The 20,579-nt window shown below is 35.6% G+C and overlaps 1 protein-coding gene across 3 annotated transcripts in view; it reads left to right on the top strand.

Annotated features, from left to right (window-relative positions):
- Positions 1-20,579, top strand: part of CTNNA3 (catenin alpha 3) — a 1,807,132-nt gene that overhangs the window by 960,878 nt on the left and 825,675 nt on the right. For all 3 annotated transcript variants that reach the window (XM_058696469.1, XM_058696467.1, XM_058696468.1), the window contains one exon: positions 7,328-7,480. In XM_058696469.1, coding sequence (XP_058552452.1) covers positions 7,328-7,480 — 153 coding nt within the window. The remainder of the gene's footprint in view (positions 1-7,327; positions 7,481-20,579) is intronic.

The raw sequence follows: 20,579 nt of genomic DNA, 5'->3' as shown, positions 1-20,579 counted from the left end.
ATTTTCAATATTTTTCAGGATTTCTACCCCATCTGCTCCTCTTGGGACTTGGAAAGTTGTTTCTATGAGCTATCAACAATTATGTCTTTCATTCCTGCCTCATCCCTCTATACTGCCTTCAACAAGGTTATGCAGAAAATGTTAATCTAAATTTATATCTCCAAAGCTTTTGGAGTCATTAGTAAAAAAAATCAAGATAAAGCAACCCATTATATGTAGGATTAGCAGATTTAGCAAATAAAATCACAAGATACCCAGTTAAATTTGACTTTCAGGAATTAATAAGGAACATGTTTAAATATGTCCCAAATATTGCATGGGACATAATTATATTAAAAAGTAGCATGTTTAGGGGCACCTGGGTGGTTCAGTTGGTTAAGTGTCCAACTTTGGCTCAAGTCATGATATCATGGTTCATGGGATGGAGCCCCGCATCTGACTCTGCTTTGACTTAGTACGGAGCCTGCTTGAGAGTCTCTTTCATCTCTCTCTCCGCCCTCCCCCACTCATGCTTTCTCTCTGTCTCTCGCAAAATAAATAAATAAACTTAAAAAAATAGTGTGTGTATATTAAATTGGAACTTGGCTAGGCATCTTGTATTTAATCTTGCAATTCTATCTGTGTTTTCACCTCACTAACAGTGTGCTATAGAAAGAGCATGAGGGATTACTAATACTTTTCTTTATAGTAAAAGGATATTTCCAGCCTTTAGAAAACTGCTGTGTTCCAGAAGTATGAAAATTCTCTATGGTCATAGGTCAGCATATTCATTGTTTTGATGAAGTGTCATTGCTTAACAAACCACTGCAAATGATAGCAGCCTTTTATTACGTTACATGATTCCACAGGCTGGCTGGGGGTCAGCAGAGCCATTTTTGTAGTGTTTTCACTTGTGGTCTCCCATGTAGTGGCAGTCAAAGGGTGACTGTGTCTGGGTTCAGGGCTGGTCATTTGAGGCCTCAGTGCTTCTTCTTCTTCTTCCCTCTCTCCATGTGGTGTCTGATCTCCTAGGACCCCTTCATGTGGCTGCTCTTTCCAGCAGGGTAGCCTGGATTTCTTGCATGATAGTTTAAGGCTCCAAGAAAGATGAAATGGAAGCTTCCAGACTTTCTTAATGCATAAGCTCCAAAGTTACCAGGATGCCATTTCTTCCCCATTCTATGGATAAAAATAGTTATGAATCCTGCCCCAGGTCAAGAAGAGTAAGTAGAAGTTCAAAAAGTGATACATGTGTATAGGATGACGTGGGATTGTTAGAAGTTTGTCTCTGGACACATTCTTGGTCTTTGATTTTGGTGAGGTAGTTGCTGTGATTCATTCTCAGTATCCTTACTTGCCCTCCCTAAGACTTCATTTTCCATCCTGATGTTTATTCTTTTGCAATAATAAAAACTAGTTCAACAGCAACATGAGGCATCTCCACCTCTTCTTATTCTTGCAAAGTTTATCGAGCAGTTTGTTTTAAGCATCTTATATACACTCTTTCACACAGCAAGAAGAAAGCCCCTACCCTTAAACTGCTTTTCTTGGGAATATTTAATGTTCATATATTGTAGGTCTGTTTTTATTTGCATGTTTGTTTTTAGTAGACAATGATCAGAACACATCTTCTTGCCCATTCATGTAATCCCCTTGCTTACCCATGGCTTGTCCCTCAACAACACAGAAACATTTAGCTCTGGTTCAGAGAATCATTGGACATCTATGAGGAATGAGGGGAAGCAAATTATACATTTTGGGGCAACAATATGAAATGTCATAGAAAGTGACTTAGTGTTTATTTATCTGAACCTAATTGCTTTGTGACTTTTCCGCCTGTTGTGCTAGAGAACAAAGACAAAAGTCCTTGGCACGGTGTTCCAGATTCTCTGTGATCTGGCCCTGACTTGAATCAACGTTATTCATAATGTTCCTTCTCCTTTTTCAGTTTTTCAGTTCCTCCCTGTCACCACACCACACATTAACCTGACTAAAGAGTTGGGGTACCTGGGTGGTTCAGTCAGTTAAACCTGACTAAAGAATCTACTTACTAGTCACCAAATTTTCCATCACCTCCCACCCCCCAAAACACATGTATCTTTGTATATATAATTTGTTTAACTTGGTGTTTTTCCCGTTCCTCTTACTACCCCCACCCAGCCCCTAATCAACCTTAGGAACTTCAAGACTAACGTAAATGCTACTTCTCGAATGAAACCATTAGCATTTTCACAAGGTGGAATTATTATTTTTATTCCTGGAGCACTTAGAGCACATGTAATTCTTTTATAGTAGTGATCATATTCTGCTTGTATTTTTCTTTTTTCATGGATTTTTCTTCCCACTGGATTTTTAAATCCTTAAAGTGATAGTTATAACAATATCTTTCATTTAGTAATGCTTTCCAAAGCTCTCTACCAGCTCTTTACATTAGTCCTTACATTATTGATTTTTATTTCTGAAAGAAGAAATAATGTCATAGCATTTTTACATCACTGTCTCAGGTAAGTCGATTTACTGAACAATATTTTGCTAACTGGTAGAGCTGCAGTTTGAACCCAAGTCCATCCACCCCCTGCCCAAATTTGTAAACACCAGATGAGGGGTCAGGGATAATAGCCTATTCACCCTAAAAACTCCTAGTGCCTCATAAACTTATTTACCATTCTAATTTTTTTCTTCCTTACTATTTATTTTACAAGTTTTTTAATTAAATTTTTTTCTTCTTTAGTCTCCTTCCCATCACTTATTTGGGAACTGCATAACCATTAAAATTATTAATAAAGGAGGAAGATTTTTAAACCTCATTTCTTCATTTAAAAAATTAAAACAATAGAATATATTCCATTTCTACTGTATTAGGCAGAGTGAAACACACATTTGATTTCACTAAAGGCAGATTGAAAATTTTATTTGTGTATATTGAGAAAAATTAGCCTATTTTATAAATGCCAAAGTAAGGGCTTGAGATATGTCAAATCAAGTAGGGTACTGATAAAAGCAGACAAAACAAAAACTTGACTGATTCATTAGTTGCTCATTTGCTGAATCGCTATCTCCATCTCTTTCCCATTTTGATAGTACCAGTGCCACACTTAGAAAAAAATACCTATGTCTTTATAGCTCTTCTTCATCATCCTTGTAATTGAATATTAACTTTCCATAAGATACAAGTCTCATTAAATTGGCACAGTAGGTTTATGTTGAATTAATTATTGGGTGATTTAGTTCCTATTAGTCAATTGAAGTTTGATAGTCACATTTTGCTATTTGACTTAAAATCAAAATGGCATTAATATACACATAAATAAATGTTTCTAGCTCCCTGAGAACAATTCTTTTCTGAAACACTTTCTTTTCTTTCCATTCCTCTTCCCCTCACAGTTTTGTTCTTTCTATTCTCTTATTTGGTGGTAGTAGGGGGTGGGCAGGGCTATCTGATAGTTTTCACATACAGCTTTTACTTTTGGGTTTCAATTGTAGAAAAATATATTATTTTATTTTATTTGAGATTCCAAACCACTTACATCAGTGGGAAATAGAAAAATTGATGTCTCAAAGCCTTTTATTAAACTGTAGTGAGAAAAGATGGAAAGCCCCTCAGTCTGATTTTGTGCCTGACATCTTTCATGCCTGGCCACAAACAGGTATTTATTGAAAATACATACCTCTAACTCCTATTGGCCTCCCACTAACTTCAGATTTTAGTGCTGCAGCCTCTAAGGGTGTCCTATTTTTACATTGGCATGTTGGATTCTTCTTTAAAGTTTTTTTGTATATCACTCAAATGAAAGGAATGAATTTTTCCATTGGGCTGAAAAATAATATGGAAATAAGATAGAGGCTTCTTAGGTGTTATACACAGATATAGATGACTGTACAATAGAAATTGAAAAAAAAACGTATGTCAGAATATGCCATAACATCTAAAGAAAATTACATAGCATAGCATTTGAAGCCTTCCATATCTTGTCTCTATTTGTAGTTCTAGTCCTATATCATGGTAATTCCTCTTACACAGTCAGCATAGTACTGGGGATGGCGGTATCAGAATCAGTAGTATGCAAAGCAGAAGTGGTAATGTGTGGTCATCACTGGATAGTTTATGTAAGACATCCATCTATTACTTGGCATATTACCAAACAACATTACCGCCAGATAACTGTGTCTGTTTTATATCAGATTCCCCTGAAAGCAGATCCTGAGACCAGAACCTTAGTTCAGGTAGTTTACTTAGGAGGCAATTCCAAGAAGCAAGTGTAAAAGAACATGAAGTGTAAGAGAACAGGCAAGGAAAGAGGAGAGGATATGCTCTTTGAAGTCACTACTGTCACTAACAGAATCTTAACTCCGACAGAATTTTGAAAGCATTGGCACAGAACTTATTTGTAAGCTCATTTCCCAGTCCTTCTGTCTTGTCCTCCTGAACATAATACCACACCTCCATGGTGTAACTTTTGCATTTACTGTGTTTTGGATTTAGCAACACGCCTTAGAATAAAGCAACAAATGTGTTCCTAACATAGTTTAGTTAAAAAACTAATAATAATTTAGCCAAAGAATATCTGTATTTATTCCTTAATAATAGTAAATCAGCTATACCTCAAGCCTGTTTCAGCACTTGTGTATGGAATGAAGGATTGAATGAATAGCAGGGAAAACATAGTAGAACACCTTGGGGGGGAAAAAAACCATGGGAGTAAATACCATTAAAATGAAGGGAAGACAAATGGTAGCACTACAGAGGGGAAATGGACAGACCATAACAAATGTATCCAGGTACTAGAAGACTGTTAAAATTATTCATAAATTTATAAAAATTGGCACAATGTGGGACAATGGCTATTCTCTAGATTTTTGTATGGTGATAAAACAAAATATATTTTTTAGAAGCACAAGAAGACAGTCTAACTCTCTGGATATAGTTGTATATGGGAACATACATCAAAGTCTCATCTCCCATTCATTCTCCAAACCATCACAATATGACTCCTGGTTTCACTTTCCACTCAAACTGGTCTCACTAAGTTTATCAATGACCTCTTAGTGGTCAAATCCATCAGACAAATCTGATTTCTTTTTATTTAACTTATCTTTAAAATTAAACTCCGAAACTCATCTTTTTTTTGAAATTTCTTCCCTGTCAGTTTCCTTATTTTCCCTTACTGTAACATTTGATGACTCTCACTCCCCCACTAAGGGACCATGTATTTTCATCTTGATGTATTTCATAAGATCTTGCTGTAGTAGAAAGGTAAAGAGATAATGTTGAGAAACAATTATTGAGTTTAATGGAACCAAATACAAAGAAAAGATCAAATGCAGAGAAAAGATTCAACAAGTTCATAATGTGGGTATTATAATTGCATCTAGTAGGATAAGTTCATTTGGAAAGCATTGACACAGATTTATTGGAATATTTCTCTTTTAGTTGTTGGTCATTTGCTCTCTTTGTTTTTTGGCCATCATCTCAGTCTTTTTTTAGATCCTACTCTTCCATCTGCATGATTTCCACTTATGGTAGTATTTCCTAAGTTTTAATTCTTGGACATCTCCTCACTGTACATCTCCTTCTGTGTGATCCTGTCTACCTCCTTGGCTTGAAAAACCTCCCGTATGTATGTTGGCTGTTAATTGCATAGCTTTAGTGCAGATCTCCTCTTAGCCCTCCTTCTATATATGCTGGTTACAAATGAAAGAAAAAGAGGATAAAGGAGAGGGATGGTCATTGAAAACTCTTCCCCCTCTGAGATTCCTTCTACTTTTATGTATCTGGAACTAACATAACTAGCTCCCAGCTCAAGTCCTAACTTATGATTCTTTGTCTGACTTCTCTGGTCCACTTTTGATGGACATCAAACACATTGTTCATTCACTCAAGGTCTTCCCCTTGCCTTGTAAGTCCTTACCACTCTGCACCCTGTCCTAATAAGTGCTCAGATGATATTAATCAGTTGCCATTAGTGATTTGCCTTTCTGCATGCTAAGTAGATTCTTTCCTGGGGGATCTTCCCACAGCCTTAGTGAAATTGTTAGAAACCAGAAAATTTCACAGTTCTTCTGCCTGCATGTAGGCAGAGATATTTTTTCTCCTGGAAATCTGTAATTATTATGGATTTATTATACTATAAATATTACAAGAATATAGTGGGTTTTTTTCAGGCAGCCACATTATTTAATATTCTACTGTATTCCAAAACTAGGGTAACTATCTTTTGGTTTTAAAGAGTACCCTAAAGTATACATTATAAATTTCCCATATGATATTGTATGATATTGTATAGAAGAAATTAAATTCAGTGAGGAGGTTGACTAAAAAATTGGGGAGCTATTCATAGTCATTGACATTGTTGATGAAACATTTCAAGATATTGTGATCCTTTAGGGCTCAATATATTATACAAATACAGTGCATTAATTTTCCAATGCAGTTTTAAATTTCAGAAAATATCTGCTGAATAGGGTAATTGCCTGATTGTCATTTATGAACTTCCACATAATCTAATTTAAAAGAACTAATTGTAGCAGAATGTTATACTTGTTTAATAATTTAAGGTGTAAGGGCAAGAACAATTAATGGAGATGAAGAAAATTGGACATCAAACTCATTTATTATTCTCCTTGCTCTATTAATCTGTTATAAACTGGCATAATCGGTGATCTAACTTGGTTTAATTACCATGAAGACTACAATTTAGCTAATCAAAATTTATCATCAGTTCCTCCAACAAAGTAGAAAACATTTCATAATTTTGTAATTATGAAAATACATGATGTACAATGTTGTTTGTACACATGCATAAACATTACAATAGTGTGGTATTTTTTGATAGAAAATGGAGTATTATTACTTATAATCTGACCTCTGGGCTAAGTATAATTTAAGAATAAAGGCAAATTTTGAGAATAAGCGAGCTATTCCTCAATGACTTTTTTTCTTGGTTATTTTGTTTGTTTTAACTTTGTTTTTTTTTAATTAAAATAAAAGTGTTTATGTGTGAGGGAGAGACAGAGTGAGCAGGGGGGGAGCAGAGAAAGAGGGAGACATAGAATTGGAAGCATGTTCCAGGCTTTGAGCTGTCAGCATGGAGCCTGACATGGGGCTCGAACTCATGAACTGTGAGATCATGACCTGAGCTGAAGTCGGACGCTTAACCACCTGAGCCACCCAGGTGCCCCAGTTTATTTTAACTTTGTAAGTGACATTCATACACAGTCTTAAGTATTATTACTTAGAGATTGTGTGAAAATACATAAGATGAATTTTGTAACTACTGGGATTATAAAAATAGGAAATAACATGAACCATTTCCTGAAAAAAAAAAATGAATTTTTTATTTCTCCTCAGCTCCGTAAGGCTATTATAGATCATGTGTCAGACTCCTTTTTGGATACAACGGTCCCACTTTTGGTTCTCATTGAAGCTGCCAAGAATGGCCGGGAAAAGGAAATAAAAGAATATGCTTCGATATTTCGTGAGCACACCAGCAGGCTTATAGAGGTAAGCATACTAGAACTGTAACTGCCCTAAATCCAGGAGAATGAGGCTCTCATTCCCCATTTACAATTGACTTGTACTCAGATAAAAAACTTTTGACAACTTACTGCAAAAGAAGCAAAGTTTAAATTGTTTTTTTTAATGCATATTTTTTTTCAGAGCTACACACATACACACACACACAATGGTTAAATGCAGATATCTTGTTTTATCTTTACAAATATTTTCTTCATATTCTAACATAAAAGTATCAAATACTCTACCTCATGCCATTTTATTGTTTCTCTACCATCTTTTTGTGGTTGTATTACTCTTCCAGATTTTCAAATCATATTCAACTATGAAGAAAAAGAATGTAAGATTGCAGGTGTAGAAAAATCCAGAATAAATAAGTGAGGATAGTAGATTGGTCCATGTCCCAATAGAGGCAAGAGATGATAAAACTATCATTTTCTTCAGCTTGGAAACTGGAAGCATGAAAATGCCGCATGATTTGGGGGCAAGGTGTTATATTGCTGAAAGAGCCATAAAGTGCTAGACAATTCCTAGGAAACAGAGAAGAAACCTATTATATTATGAAGATCAGTAATGCAGCCATAGTAGAAGAATGAGTGTCAATGGAAGGATTTCTAAAACCAATAATGTGACAGTTCTCGCAAAGCCAGGAACCCATGGAAGAAGGGAAAATCTGCCTGACCAGATTCGTTTACCAGAGCTGATACACTGCTAACATCCATCAGTATGACTGTACCAGTTGTTTATGGCTAGTGTCTGTTCTCAGTGTCAGTGCCATGCCGTACTGATTATTAAATCTTCTGACTGCCACACCTTCACATACTTACTGGCCATGAACTTTGTGGTGAAATATGTTTAGGGGCTCAAGTTGCTTGGTAACCTTGTGAGTTAGAAATAGACAGAACCTGAATTAGAATCATAGCATTTGATATAACATCTATTAACAGAGAGGATTTTCCCAACGTCTTAAATGTGGATCCCTGGGAAGGAAGTTTCCAATGTAACTAGCATTTTCACTGCAAACTTTCTGCTTCCTAGTCTTCATATCTAAAAAATGAAAGGAGTTGATAAATAGCTAATTACTACGATCTTGTCAGCCCTAAAACTGACCTACCTCCAACTTTGAAATTGACTTTGAACTTCCCAACAACTCTGCATGACAGGATATCTGTTACATTGGCCTTATATAGAAATAAAGCTACAAACCCAAACCAGTCCAATTGGAGATGGAGCTGATTTCCAGGCTTACAATTTTTAACTAATTCATTCAATTATTTATATAGTTCTAGCTTTATTTATTCCTTCTTGTAGTCTTCCTCAAATATGTATGCACTCTTCCCACAGAGAAATGTTAAAAGTAAGAGGCAAAGCAGAAGGAGCAGGTCATTAAAGGAACCTAACTAAGTATAGCCCCTGATAATCATAAACATTTTTTTCTAAAAATGTGTTCTCTAAGCTGAAGGTACATCAAATTATGAAAACAACTTGTCGGTGACATATTCTAAAAGTAAAATTGGTGTCTGCTAATAAAGTTGCATCCCTATTCCTATTTATTAGTTTAGAAATATGTTTCTTAGTTGCTTAGTCTATGAAACATAAATCTCATAAGGTGCTCAACAAAGAAGGGCCCTTTAATTACACAATTTTGGAGAAATAGTTGTATCTCTTTCTCCTCTTGGAGATTTTACAGTTCTGAAAAATCCATAGATTTTTCAATTAAGTCAGAATTTCCCCCAAATCAGTTTACCTGAGGAGTTCTTCTTCCATGACACTTATTACTAAGGCAGTGCCTTGAAGGAACACTTGAAAATGCTATCTTAGGGGCGCCTGGGTGGCTTGGTCAGTTAAGTGTCTGACTGTTTCAGCTCAGGTCACGTATTCTATAGTGCAGAGCCTGCTTGGGATTTTCTCTCTCCCTCTCTCTCTCTGCCCCTCCCCCTGCTCATGCTCTATCTCTCTCAAAATAAATAAATAAACTTTAAAAAATGCTACCTTAATGTATTGAGAATAATGGCTTATTATTATGTAGACAGAACCCTGAGAATGTGTTTTAAATATTCAACGTTCTTGAAAATTCTGTATTTCATGTGATCATTGAAAGAATAGAAAGATTTTATAATTTTGAGCTACTGGGGGACTGAGAATGAGTCTTATCTAACTTTGAATGTCTCCTTCACATGTACGATGCGATTATGCTAGCTTTGCACTCTCGTAGTTCTCCCTCTGGTATTACTGAGAAACTCATCTAAGGCGTTTTCAGTTCCAGTTAGATTATACCATGTAACAGTCCATCTTCAAACTTAGTGGCTTAAAACAACCATTTATTATTCTTTCATTATGGGTTGACTGGGCAGATGGGCAACTCTCACTTAGGTTTTCTCATATAATTACTGTTAAATAATGGCTAGGGATGGAACCCTCGAGAGGTTTGACTGGGCTAGATATAGAAAATGGCACAGTTACATGACTGGAGGAAGTGAATGATAACTGTCAGCTGGGAGCTTAGCTGTGGCTCTTCACTGGGGCACCAATACATGGCCTTTCTATGTGGCTTTAGCTTCTTGCAAAATTATTGCTGGTTCTGAGATGAGAAGTCGCAAAAGCAAGTTAGAAACAGGAAGTGTAAGCTTACATCCTCTTAAGACTTGGGCCTGAAATCGGCAGAATACCATTTCCACTGTATATTATTAGTCAAGCAATCATAAAGCCTGCCCAAATCTGAAGGGAGGCAGGGAGGCATGAAACTTCACCTTTCAACGGACAGACTAGCAAAGTGTTTACAGCTACCTTTGATCTACTATACTTCTCAGAATTTCATTTGTTTGATATAAAGTGAAGGTAAACAAGATAATATCTAAGGTCACTGCCAGCTTTTAAAATTTTATGATATAACAAATATTTTTTTACAATTGGGAGACTTCTAATTTTCTAAGAGATAGACTGGAGGAAAATAGTTTTTAAGTATACTGCTTACCCACTACGTTGTTTAACAAAACATGGGCACCTGGGTGGCTCAGTCAGTTGAGTGTCTGACTTCAGCTCCAGTCATGATTTCATGGTTCATGGGTTTGAGCCCCACATTGGGCTCTGTGCTGACAGTGTGGAGCCTACTTTGGATTCTCTGTCTCCCTTCTCTCTGTGCCCCTTCCCTGCTTTCTCTCTCTCTCTCTCTCTCTCTCTCTCTCTCTCTCAAAAAAAAAAAAAAAGCAAAACAAACAAAGAAACAAACAAATAAAACACACTGCATTTATCTCCCAGGAAAATTTCTTTTTGGAAGGAGCTGTCTAACAAAGGCAATAGAGAAAATCATCATTAATTTACTACAAACATTCCGCCAGAAGTGTCTGTGACAGAGTCTGGGGAAATAGGAGAACGTAAATACATCAGTTTCAGAAGACGCTGTGAGTTTACTTTGTCTAGATTGTTTACCAATCCACCTTTGTTTTCACTACCACCTGTCCACCCAGACCACTTATACCCATCTTATTCCCAAACTGCGTAATTTGACAGAGTAGGACAGAAAGTCTTAGATTCTAAATGACCTCAAGGAAAAGCTATTTTCAACATGTCTGGGTTTTGATACCTCAGCTGTGTTTGTCAGAGAAATCTAAAATCAGTGAACTTGTTAAAGTAAGACTTAAATGGAAAGAAAAGTCCATTTTTAAAGAATTCCTATCAGATCTTTGAAGAAAAACTTCATGCTATTAAAGGAATACTCTGGAAAATGGTTAAAGTTGCAACTTTTACCAAAAAGAGAGTAAAAACTATGGGAACACAAAGAAACAAACAAACAAAAAAAGCATTAAGAAATTCTTGGGGTGCCTGGGTGGCTCGGTCGGTTAAGCGTCCGACTTCAGCTCAGGTCATGATCTCACGGTCCGTGAGTTCGAGCCCCGCGTCGGGCTCTGTGCTGACTGCTCAGAGCCTGCAGCCTGTTTCAGATTCTGTGTCTCCCTCTCTGTCTGCCCCTCCCCTGTTCATGCTCTGTCTCTCTCTGTCTCAAAAATAAATAAACGTTGAAAAAAAATTAAAAAAAAAAGAAATTCTATGGATAATAATTAGGCAAACAAAAGGATATGGGGTTTGGGGAAAATAAATAGAGATGAGGAACAGAGTAGCCAATAAATTGGGCCTGAATATTCCCATCGTCTAGTGGGGTCATATCTGAGGTCTCCTATTGTATTATCATGCAGTTTGGTATAAAATGATCATGGGTGAAGTGATGGTTATAAAACCCTAGGTAGTGTCAATAACTGGAGAACCTAGATTCTTGAGGCTAATTTTGTTTCACTATGTTGAACTGAGTAACTATTATGCAAAACTTATCCTACTTTGAACATCCCAGTTACTCTGTGTAACTTGGGATCCACCCAGCCACAGTGGGAATGAGAAGAAGGAGTCAAAAAGTTTGCATAATAAGATAAAAAGAGAGAGGGAGGGAAAACCATAAGAAACTAATAAGTATAGGGAACAAACTTAGGATTGCTGGAGGGGTGATTGGGGTGCATGGGGTAAATGAGTGATGGGCATTAAGGAGGACACTTGTTGTAATGAGCCCCGGGTGTTATATGCAATTGATGAATCACTAAATCCTACACATGAAACTAATTCTACACTATATATTAACTAGAATTTAAATAAAATCTTGAAAGAAGGAAAAGGTTGGAATTTTAAAACTCATCTTTACAAAGTAATTAGCATCTAATGACAAATGTGCTCATTGAATTATACTCCCCATTATTTTGATCTTACACTGATGGTAAATTAGGGCACCATTAACTCTAGTGAATTCCACCAATAATGCCTATTAAAAGTAAAGTTTAAACTATTAATTTTATCTTAAAAATTACAATATTTAGATTCTAGAGAGTAAGAATTTTACCTGTCATCACTATGAACCTATTCTGTTAGCCAAGTCTATGCAGCTAGTACTCAATAAATCGGTATTGAATGAAGGAACACAATGATAACACTAGCTCAATTTTCTTTCTCTCTAAAAAGTTATCTTCGGGGATTCCAGTAACTGGACTTGGAACATATGTCTGAGCCCAATTTTTTAGTAGAGTGCCTTCCTGCTTTAGTGAACATGAATACTTTAAAATAATTCTTCACAATGATATTAGCAAATACCTTTGCCAAAAGCAAACACTATAAACCCTATTCCATATCTCTCTCCGAAGGAATTTGTCATCATTAGATAACATTTTTAAAGAACTCTGCCCACTTCAGAGATACAGTTTGTAACTTTAATGCGGTAATATAACTGTTATTCAGAAGAATGCCATTGCATTCAATACATGTATTGCTTATTATAATGGCTGTTATTTAATATTTCTTTAAAATTACATTCTAAAAACTCCACTATTATTTTTGAACCATATTACAACGTGTTCTCAGCAATCAGTTCATGCTGATCACTACATAGTTGCTATCAACTAAAAAGGTAAAATCTCCAGTTTATCCCATGGGTTTTACCATATTAATTCTCATTAAATATGACAGTGTTAATGATCTAGGCCTGAAAATTTTCTGCAAATTAAGTTTCTCTGTGTGCAAAGCCAGCTTCGTCAGTGCTTTGACTTATTCATCAAAAATTCATCTGTCTTGATGCACCTTATTTTAGTAAGTTTCATGGGAGCCTTTCATCAAAAAGGAAAAAGTGGGTGGACATTTAATTATAATACTTCCCTCCAACCTACAAAGCTGATTGTTCCCACTCACAAAATGGCGAGCCGGATTTAGCAAAGCCCCAGTGCCAAGAGAGAAGGCTGGAGAGGGGACTCTTGCTGTTTGCAAGAAGTGCTCATTGCTCCTAGCTCTACTTATATCTTTGCTTTTTGACAGAATCCTGTTCAAGTGTCACACATTGCTTTAATTGATCATCTGTTATCAAATAAGGATATGCTCAGTTATAAATAAATAGAGCTTTTAGAGTCCCATCCCATTCTTCCTCATTCCCCTAAAAAAGAAAAAAAAAAGAAAAAGAAAAAGAACAAACCCATACTTATACTGTACACAAACCAACAACTGTTCTCAGTGAGCAGCTTGGCAGCTCTCCTTTTCTGATGGGGAAGGGATATTATAGCTAAGTCAGGAATGCTTTTGGTTATATAGAGGACAGGTGTGACTGCCCACTCCCTGGATTAAAAACTGTTTAGCATCTTAATCCTTCCAGCTAAAAGTCATGATGAACATGATCCTTAAAAGCCTAACTTGAGGGGCACCAGGGTGGCTCAGTCGGTTGAGCATCCAACTGTTGATTTTGGCCCAGGTCATGATCTCATGGTTCACGAGCCCCACCTTGGGGTCTGAGCTGAGGGTGCAGAGCATGCTGGGGATTCTCTCCCTTCCTCTCTGTCTCTGCCCCTCCCCTGCTTGCTCTCTCTCTGTCTCAGAATAAATAATAATAATAATAATAATAATAATAATAATAATAATAAATTTTAAAAAGCCTAATGTGAATGCACAGTGAGTGACCTTTCCATGTTGGAGAGATTTCTTTATAAATTTTCCATTCATGGTGTTTGGAATTCAGGGAATTGGGGATACAATTATAGAAAAGTCAGAGCCTTTCCATAGTCAGGTGGAGATATTTTTGAATGAGATATTAGTGTTTTGGAAGTAAGAGGAGGGATAAAACTATATGGTATTAGAGTAGTTTGGGAATTTAGTATTAAGTAAGCAATATAAGCAATATTTACATCAAAACTTGATGACTAGGCAGGAGCTGGGTTTGAAAAACTAGAACTCTAAGTGGAGATAATAGCATGACTAAAGGCACAATGCTCATTCATGTGTTCCAGGAATGCAATAGAAATGAATTCTAGATCACTAAGCTGGCTGAAGCATGAAGTGAGGTAGAGACAGTTGATGAGGGATAGTATTTGGCCAAGACTTAACAAGCAAACATGCTAACTAATAATTACCGATGAATAATTCCAGGCCTTGAAGCCAAACTTTGTTTTAATCACCAGTCTGATTATATAAGTTGGGACTGATCTGTTTCTTTTGATCAATTCATAATTCCACTCAATTAAAAATAAATACAGTGAGTTCCTCCAATGTGCTCTATAGAGCTCATCAAAAAAGAGCCTGCATTTGGTTCCATTTTTGTCTTTTGTGGATGGAAGAGGCTGGTTAATCAGAAGTATTGGCAGAATGGCTATTTTATTGCTTTTACGGGACAAAAAAACCTTTTTTTCTGATAATAAAGAGAAGAGCAAAACAGGGAAGAAAATAAAGTAAAATAAATAAAACACTCAGTAATCTGTGCTAGCTAGCATCATGCAAAACACCTTATACTCTTTACCTCATTATGTCCGTGCTCACAATGATTGAGATAAATACTTTTATTACTGTTTTGCTGATAAAACCCTAGCTGAGAGAAATTAAGCAACTTGCCTAAGGTCAAACAGCTAAATGGCAGAGTAGGGAATCAACTTGGAGATTAAAGGAATAAAGTTAGCACAATAAATCTAAAATTGGAAAGTGAGCCCAAGTTTTATAGGTGTTTAATTTCTTGATGGAGAGAGAGGACATCTTTCTGAATGCTTTTAGATCAGAGACTGCTATTAAGTGGATCAAGCTGCAAAAGTTTCGAGAGTTGATTTTATTTCTTTCCAAAGAATCTCTAATCTTTTTTTTTTTTTTTCGAGTTTGGTAGACACACATGTTGTATTAATTTTAGGTGTACCACTTAGTGATTTGACAAATTTATACATCATGCCATGTTCTCCATTAAGAATAGCTCTAATCTTATTCTACTTTCCCTAACTAGAGAAGCAGAAAGCCAGAAGCACACATTTATGCACCTGAAATCTTTCTGCATGCATTCATTCCTTACAACTCTTAGTGAGTTACACTAAGTTATTAGTAACACTAATACTTAGTTATTAGGCCAGGGTATGAGACCTAAGTGAGATCAGACATAATCTTCTGATGAGAAAGTACATGTAGTCCATTTGTAAATTGACTATTTGGAACTTAGAATATATTTTGCCTGTTAATTAGTACTATGTTACCATTTAGCTTCCTCAGTCCACAAAGGCCTATTGAGTCCCTAATAGAAGTTAAAACTACACAGCGTTTTATTAGGAGTATTCTTCCTAGCCTAAAATGCATTTAGAGGTGCCTCTCACCATCAACCAGTTCCCTCTCAGTCTTGTGTGCAGGGTGTTCCTAACATAGGGGCAAAAAATCAAATGCTTTACAGTAGTGGACAAAAAAGTAATAAATAAAAGGGCTCAGTAAGGTAGACTTTGATGAAATGAAGAGTATAAGTTTAGTCTAAAGGGTTGGTCTCTGCTTATCTTCAGTCAATTATTGCTGTGTGTGAATGCAGGCCCTATTTTGTCAGACATTACAATTTCTCAAAATAACTCAGAAATACAAAATTTAATGTAAAAATCTGTTGGTTTCTAACTATGGACAGCTAACTCAGCTTAAAACAAAATAAAATAAAACCCACAATCTCATCATTTGTGCCAATACATAATGCCAAGGACCACAAGTTTTGCAATCTCTGCTCTAAGATCACATTTTGAAAAACAAGTTTAAGAAAGATGGATATTTGTAAATGATGTAGATTATATCTGGAGAATGTTTTGTTAGTAAGCATCAGTTATTACAGACAGGTGGTAAAATGCAGGAAGGGAACTTGATTTGGGGAAGTGGGCTCCTTCTGATTTACTTTCCTGAATTGGATAACCTTAAAATGGTTGGTGAATTGAAGAGTTAAGAGCACAGTGATCAGCTATTTCCTCTTATCTCCTCTGCTGCTTGCAAACACTGTCAGGGTAGGTATAGGGAGAGAGAAAGGAGGATCTTGCCGAAAGATGACTCAAATGTATGTTAGACCCAATTAAAGCTATAGCTTTGTATATCCAGAAAATCCCATAAAAAAACCCCAAAACAATTAGGATTGATACTTTCTGCAAGATGGAAGTATAGCTTTGATGCTTTTAAAGAAATGCTCCCATTATGGAAAAGCAAAATTAAATTTATTCTGCATTCCATTGATGACTTTGTCTGAAGTATAGGCAGCATGAAAAAAGGCTTATATATATATATATATATTTTTTTTTTTTTTTTTTTTTATTTATTTTTGGGACAGAGAGAGACAGAGCATGAACGGGGAAGGGGCAGAGAGAGAGGGAGACACAGAATCGGAAACAGGCTCCAGGCTCCGAGCCATCAACCCAGAGCCTGACGCGGGGCTCGAACTCACGGACCGCGAGATCGTGACCTGGTTGAAGTCGGACGCTTAACCAACTGCGCCACCCAGGCGCCCCAAGGCTTATATTTTTCTAAATCATTCTGACATTTTTGTAACATTTTATACATGGAGTTCCAAAAGAAAACCAGAACATCTTTAGAAGGTTTGACTTTGGCACTTTGAATCTGTCTAGTAAATAACTGCTACAGATTATTTTTCCCTTCCCCCATCTTTCTTTCATTTTACTTCCCCTCTCACTCCTTCACTCTAGCTATTGGTATAGACAAATTATTTCTCATTGTATCAAAAGAGAATATCTAAGGTTGTGTTAGTTTTCTTTTGCTAGCAACACAGTATCTAAAGAGTCTATACACAGGTGCCCCTAAAACATACATTTTAATGGTTTTTAGTATGTTCACCGATTTGTTCCATCATAATCAGTTTTAAAACATTTTCATTTTTCCTAAACTAGACAATTTCTACCTCTATATATTTGCCTGTTCTGAACATTACATATAAATGGAATCATACAACATGTCTTTTATAACTGGCTTCTTTAACTTAGCATGATGTATTCAAGGTTTATCTATATGTAGCTTGTATCAGTACTCCATTCCTTTTATGGGCAATTCTGTTGTATGAATATACCACATTTTATTTATCCATTTATAAGTTGGTGGACACCTGAGTTATTTCCATTTTTTAGCTGTTATAAATAATTCTGATGAACATGTTAATACAAGTTTTTGTGTAGGTATATGTATTTATTTATATTGAATATATACCTGGCAGTGATATTTCTGTATTATATGGTAACTGTAGTTACCTATAGTAACCATTTGAGAAACTACCTGCCTGTTTCCTGGTGGCATCACATTGCACCATTTACACCTTCACCAACAGTGTATGAAGGTTTGGATTATCCTCATCCTTGCCAATGCTTTTATTGTTCGCCTTTGATTATAGTCACCCTAGTGAGAGTGAAGTGGTATCTCAATGTGGCTTTGATTTGCATTTCCCTTATGGCTAATTATGTTGAACATTATTTTATATGCTTAATTCATTTACATATCCTTTTTGGAGGAAATATTTATTTAGGTACTTTGCCCATTTTTAAAAAGATGGGTATTTGTCCTTTTTATAATTGAGACATAATATGTAATAGTTCTTTATATATTCTAGAAGCAAGTCTCTTACAAAATAGATGATTTACAGAATTTCCTCCCTTCCTATAGGTTGTCTTTGCCATTTCATAATGGTATCCTTTGAAGCACAAAAGTTTGAAATGTTGATGAAGTGCATTTTATCTATTTTTTATTTTGGTTTCATATCTATAAAACAATTGCTTTATCAAAGGCTATAAAGGTTTCCTCCTATGTTTTCTTCCAAAAGTTTTATACTTTTAGCTGTTATATTTAGGTCTTTGATCAGTTTTCAGTTAGCTTTTGTATCTGATATTAGGCAAGAGTCCAATTTCATTCTTTTGCGTGTGGATATCCATTAGATCCAGCACCATTTCTTGAAAAAAACTATTTTCCAATTGAGTTTCTGTAATAAATTGACTATAAATATGAGGGTTTATATCTAGACTCAGTTCTGTTCTATTAATCTATGTCTGTTCTTTTTTTTTTTTTATGTTTATTTATTTGAGGGGGGAGGGGCAGAGAGAGAGGAGAGAGACAATCCCTAGCAGGCCCAATGCTGCTAGCACAGAGCCCAACATTGGCCATGAGATCATGACCTGAGCTGAAATCAAGAGTCAGTGGCTTAACTGACTGGGTCACCCAGGCTCCCCAATCTATGCCTGTTCTTATGTCAGTACTACCCCATCTTGGTTACCGTAGTTTTGTGGTAAGTTTGAAATCAGAAAGTGTGAGTCCTCCAACTTCATTCTTTTTCAAATTAGTTCTGGCTATTATGAGTCCCTTGAATTTTCAAATGATTTTAGAATAAGTATGTCATTTCTGAAAAAAAAAAAAAAAGACGCATCTGGGAGTTTGATAGGGATTGAAGGGCTGAATCTGTAGGTCAGTTTGGGGCATATTACCATCTTAATAATATTAAGTTTTTCAATCCATGAACATGGGATATATTTCCATTTATTTAGATCTGCTTTAATTTCTTTCAGCAATGTTTTGTAGTGTTCAGTGTAGAAATTCACACATCTTTTATTAATTATTTTCCTAAAATTTTATTATTTTTGATGCTTTTATAAATGGCATTGTTCTTAATTTCATTTTTAGGTTATTTTTTGCAGTGTATTGAAGTACAATTTTTTAAAGTTTATTTATTTTGAGAGAGAGAGAGAGAATAAACAGGGAGGGACAAAGAGGAGAGACAGAATCTCAAGTGGGCTCTGAACCATCAGCACACAACCTGATCTCACAAACTGTGAGATCATGACCTGAGATGAGATCAAGAATTGGATGCTCAACTGACTGTGCCACCCAGGCACCTCAAAGTGCAATTTTTTAATATATTGATCTAACACCTTGCAACCTTGCTGAATTTATTTGTTAGTTTAATTGTGTTTGTGTCTATGTGTGTGTATTCCTTAATATATTCTATATACAAGATAATGTCATCTGAGAATATAATTAAACTTCCCTTATTTCCAACTTGGATGTCTTTAGTTTTATTTTCATTCCTGATACTCAGAGCATCATTTCATATTTTTTTTTATATCTGTATGTTTGCTTTGGTGAAGTTTCTGTTCAAACATTTTGCCTTTTTTTTTTTTAAATTGAGTTGTTCACTTATTTTTGTGTTATTTAAAACTTCTTTATATGTTTTGAATGAAAGTCCTTTGTGGTGTACATGATTCACAGATATTTTCTGTATATCTGTGGCTTGGCTTTCTTTTTTTTTTAGTGGTTATTTATTTTTGAGAGAGAGAGAGAGAGACAGAACACAAGCTGGGGAGGGGCAGAGAGAGAGGAAGACACAGAATCGGAAGCAGGCTCCAGGCTCTTAGCTGTCAGCACAGAGCTTGATGTGTGGCTTGAACTCATGAACTGTGAGATCATGACCTGAGCTGAAGTTGGACACTCACCTGACTGAGCCACTCAGGTGCCCCTGTAGCTTGGATTTCTAATCTTCATAGTACCTTGTTCAGCAAAAAATTTTTATATTTTGATAAAGTCAAATTTATCAGTATTATCATATATGGATTGTGTTTTGTGTTTTATAAAAGAACTTTTGTCTAACCCAGGGTTACATAGATTTTCTCCCATATTTTCTCTTAGAAATTTTATACAGTTTAGTTTTTACATTTATTTTTTTATTTCATTTTGAATTAATTTTTATCTATGGTACAAAGTTGGGGTAAAGTTTTGCTTATTTTTTTGTTTTGTTTATTTATTGCTTATGGATATCCAATTGTTATAGCATCATTTTTTTAAAAGAATATAGTTTCTCCACTGAATCATGTTTTTACTTTTGTTAAATATCAGTGGACCTATATTGTGAGTACATCTCTCATCTCTCTGTTCTGTTCTATTGCTCTCTGTATCTACCTTTCACCAATGCCATGGTCTGTTTAAAAGTGTAACTTTATAGGAAGCCTTGAAATCAGAGGTTCTGAGTCTTCTCAGATTGTTCTTCTTTTGAAAGATTGTTTTTGCTGCTTTACATTTTTTTTATAGATTTTTGTATGATCCTATCAATACCTACAAAACTACTGTGGTCATTAAAATTGAAATTGCATTTAAACTCTAGATCAGTATACAAAATGACATTGTGATGATATTGAATTCTCTCATTCATGAATATGGTATATTTCTCCAACTATTTAAGCTGTCTTTGATTTTTTTTCCCGTAATGTCTTATAGTTATCAGCATCAATTTTAATTGCTAAATATAGAAATAATAACA

Source organism: Neofelis nebulosa, chromosome 13, assembly GCF_028018385.1.
Source record: "Neofelis nebulosa isolate mNeoNeb1 chromosome 13, mNeoNeb1.pri, whole genome shotgun sequence".
Lineage (NCBI taxonomy): Eukaryota > Metazoa > Chordata > Mammalia > Carnivora > Felidae > Neofelis > Neofelis nebulosa.
This window is presented reverse-complemented; position numbering and strand designations above follow the sequence as displayed.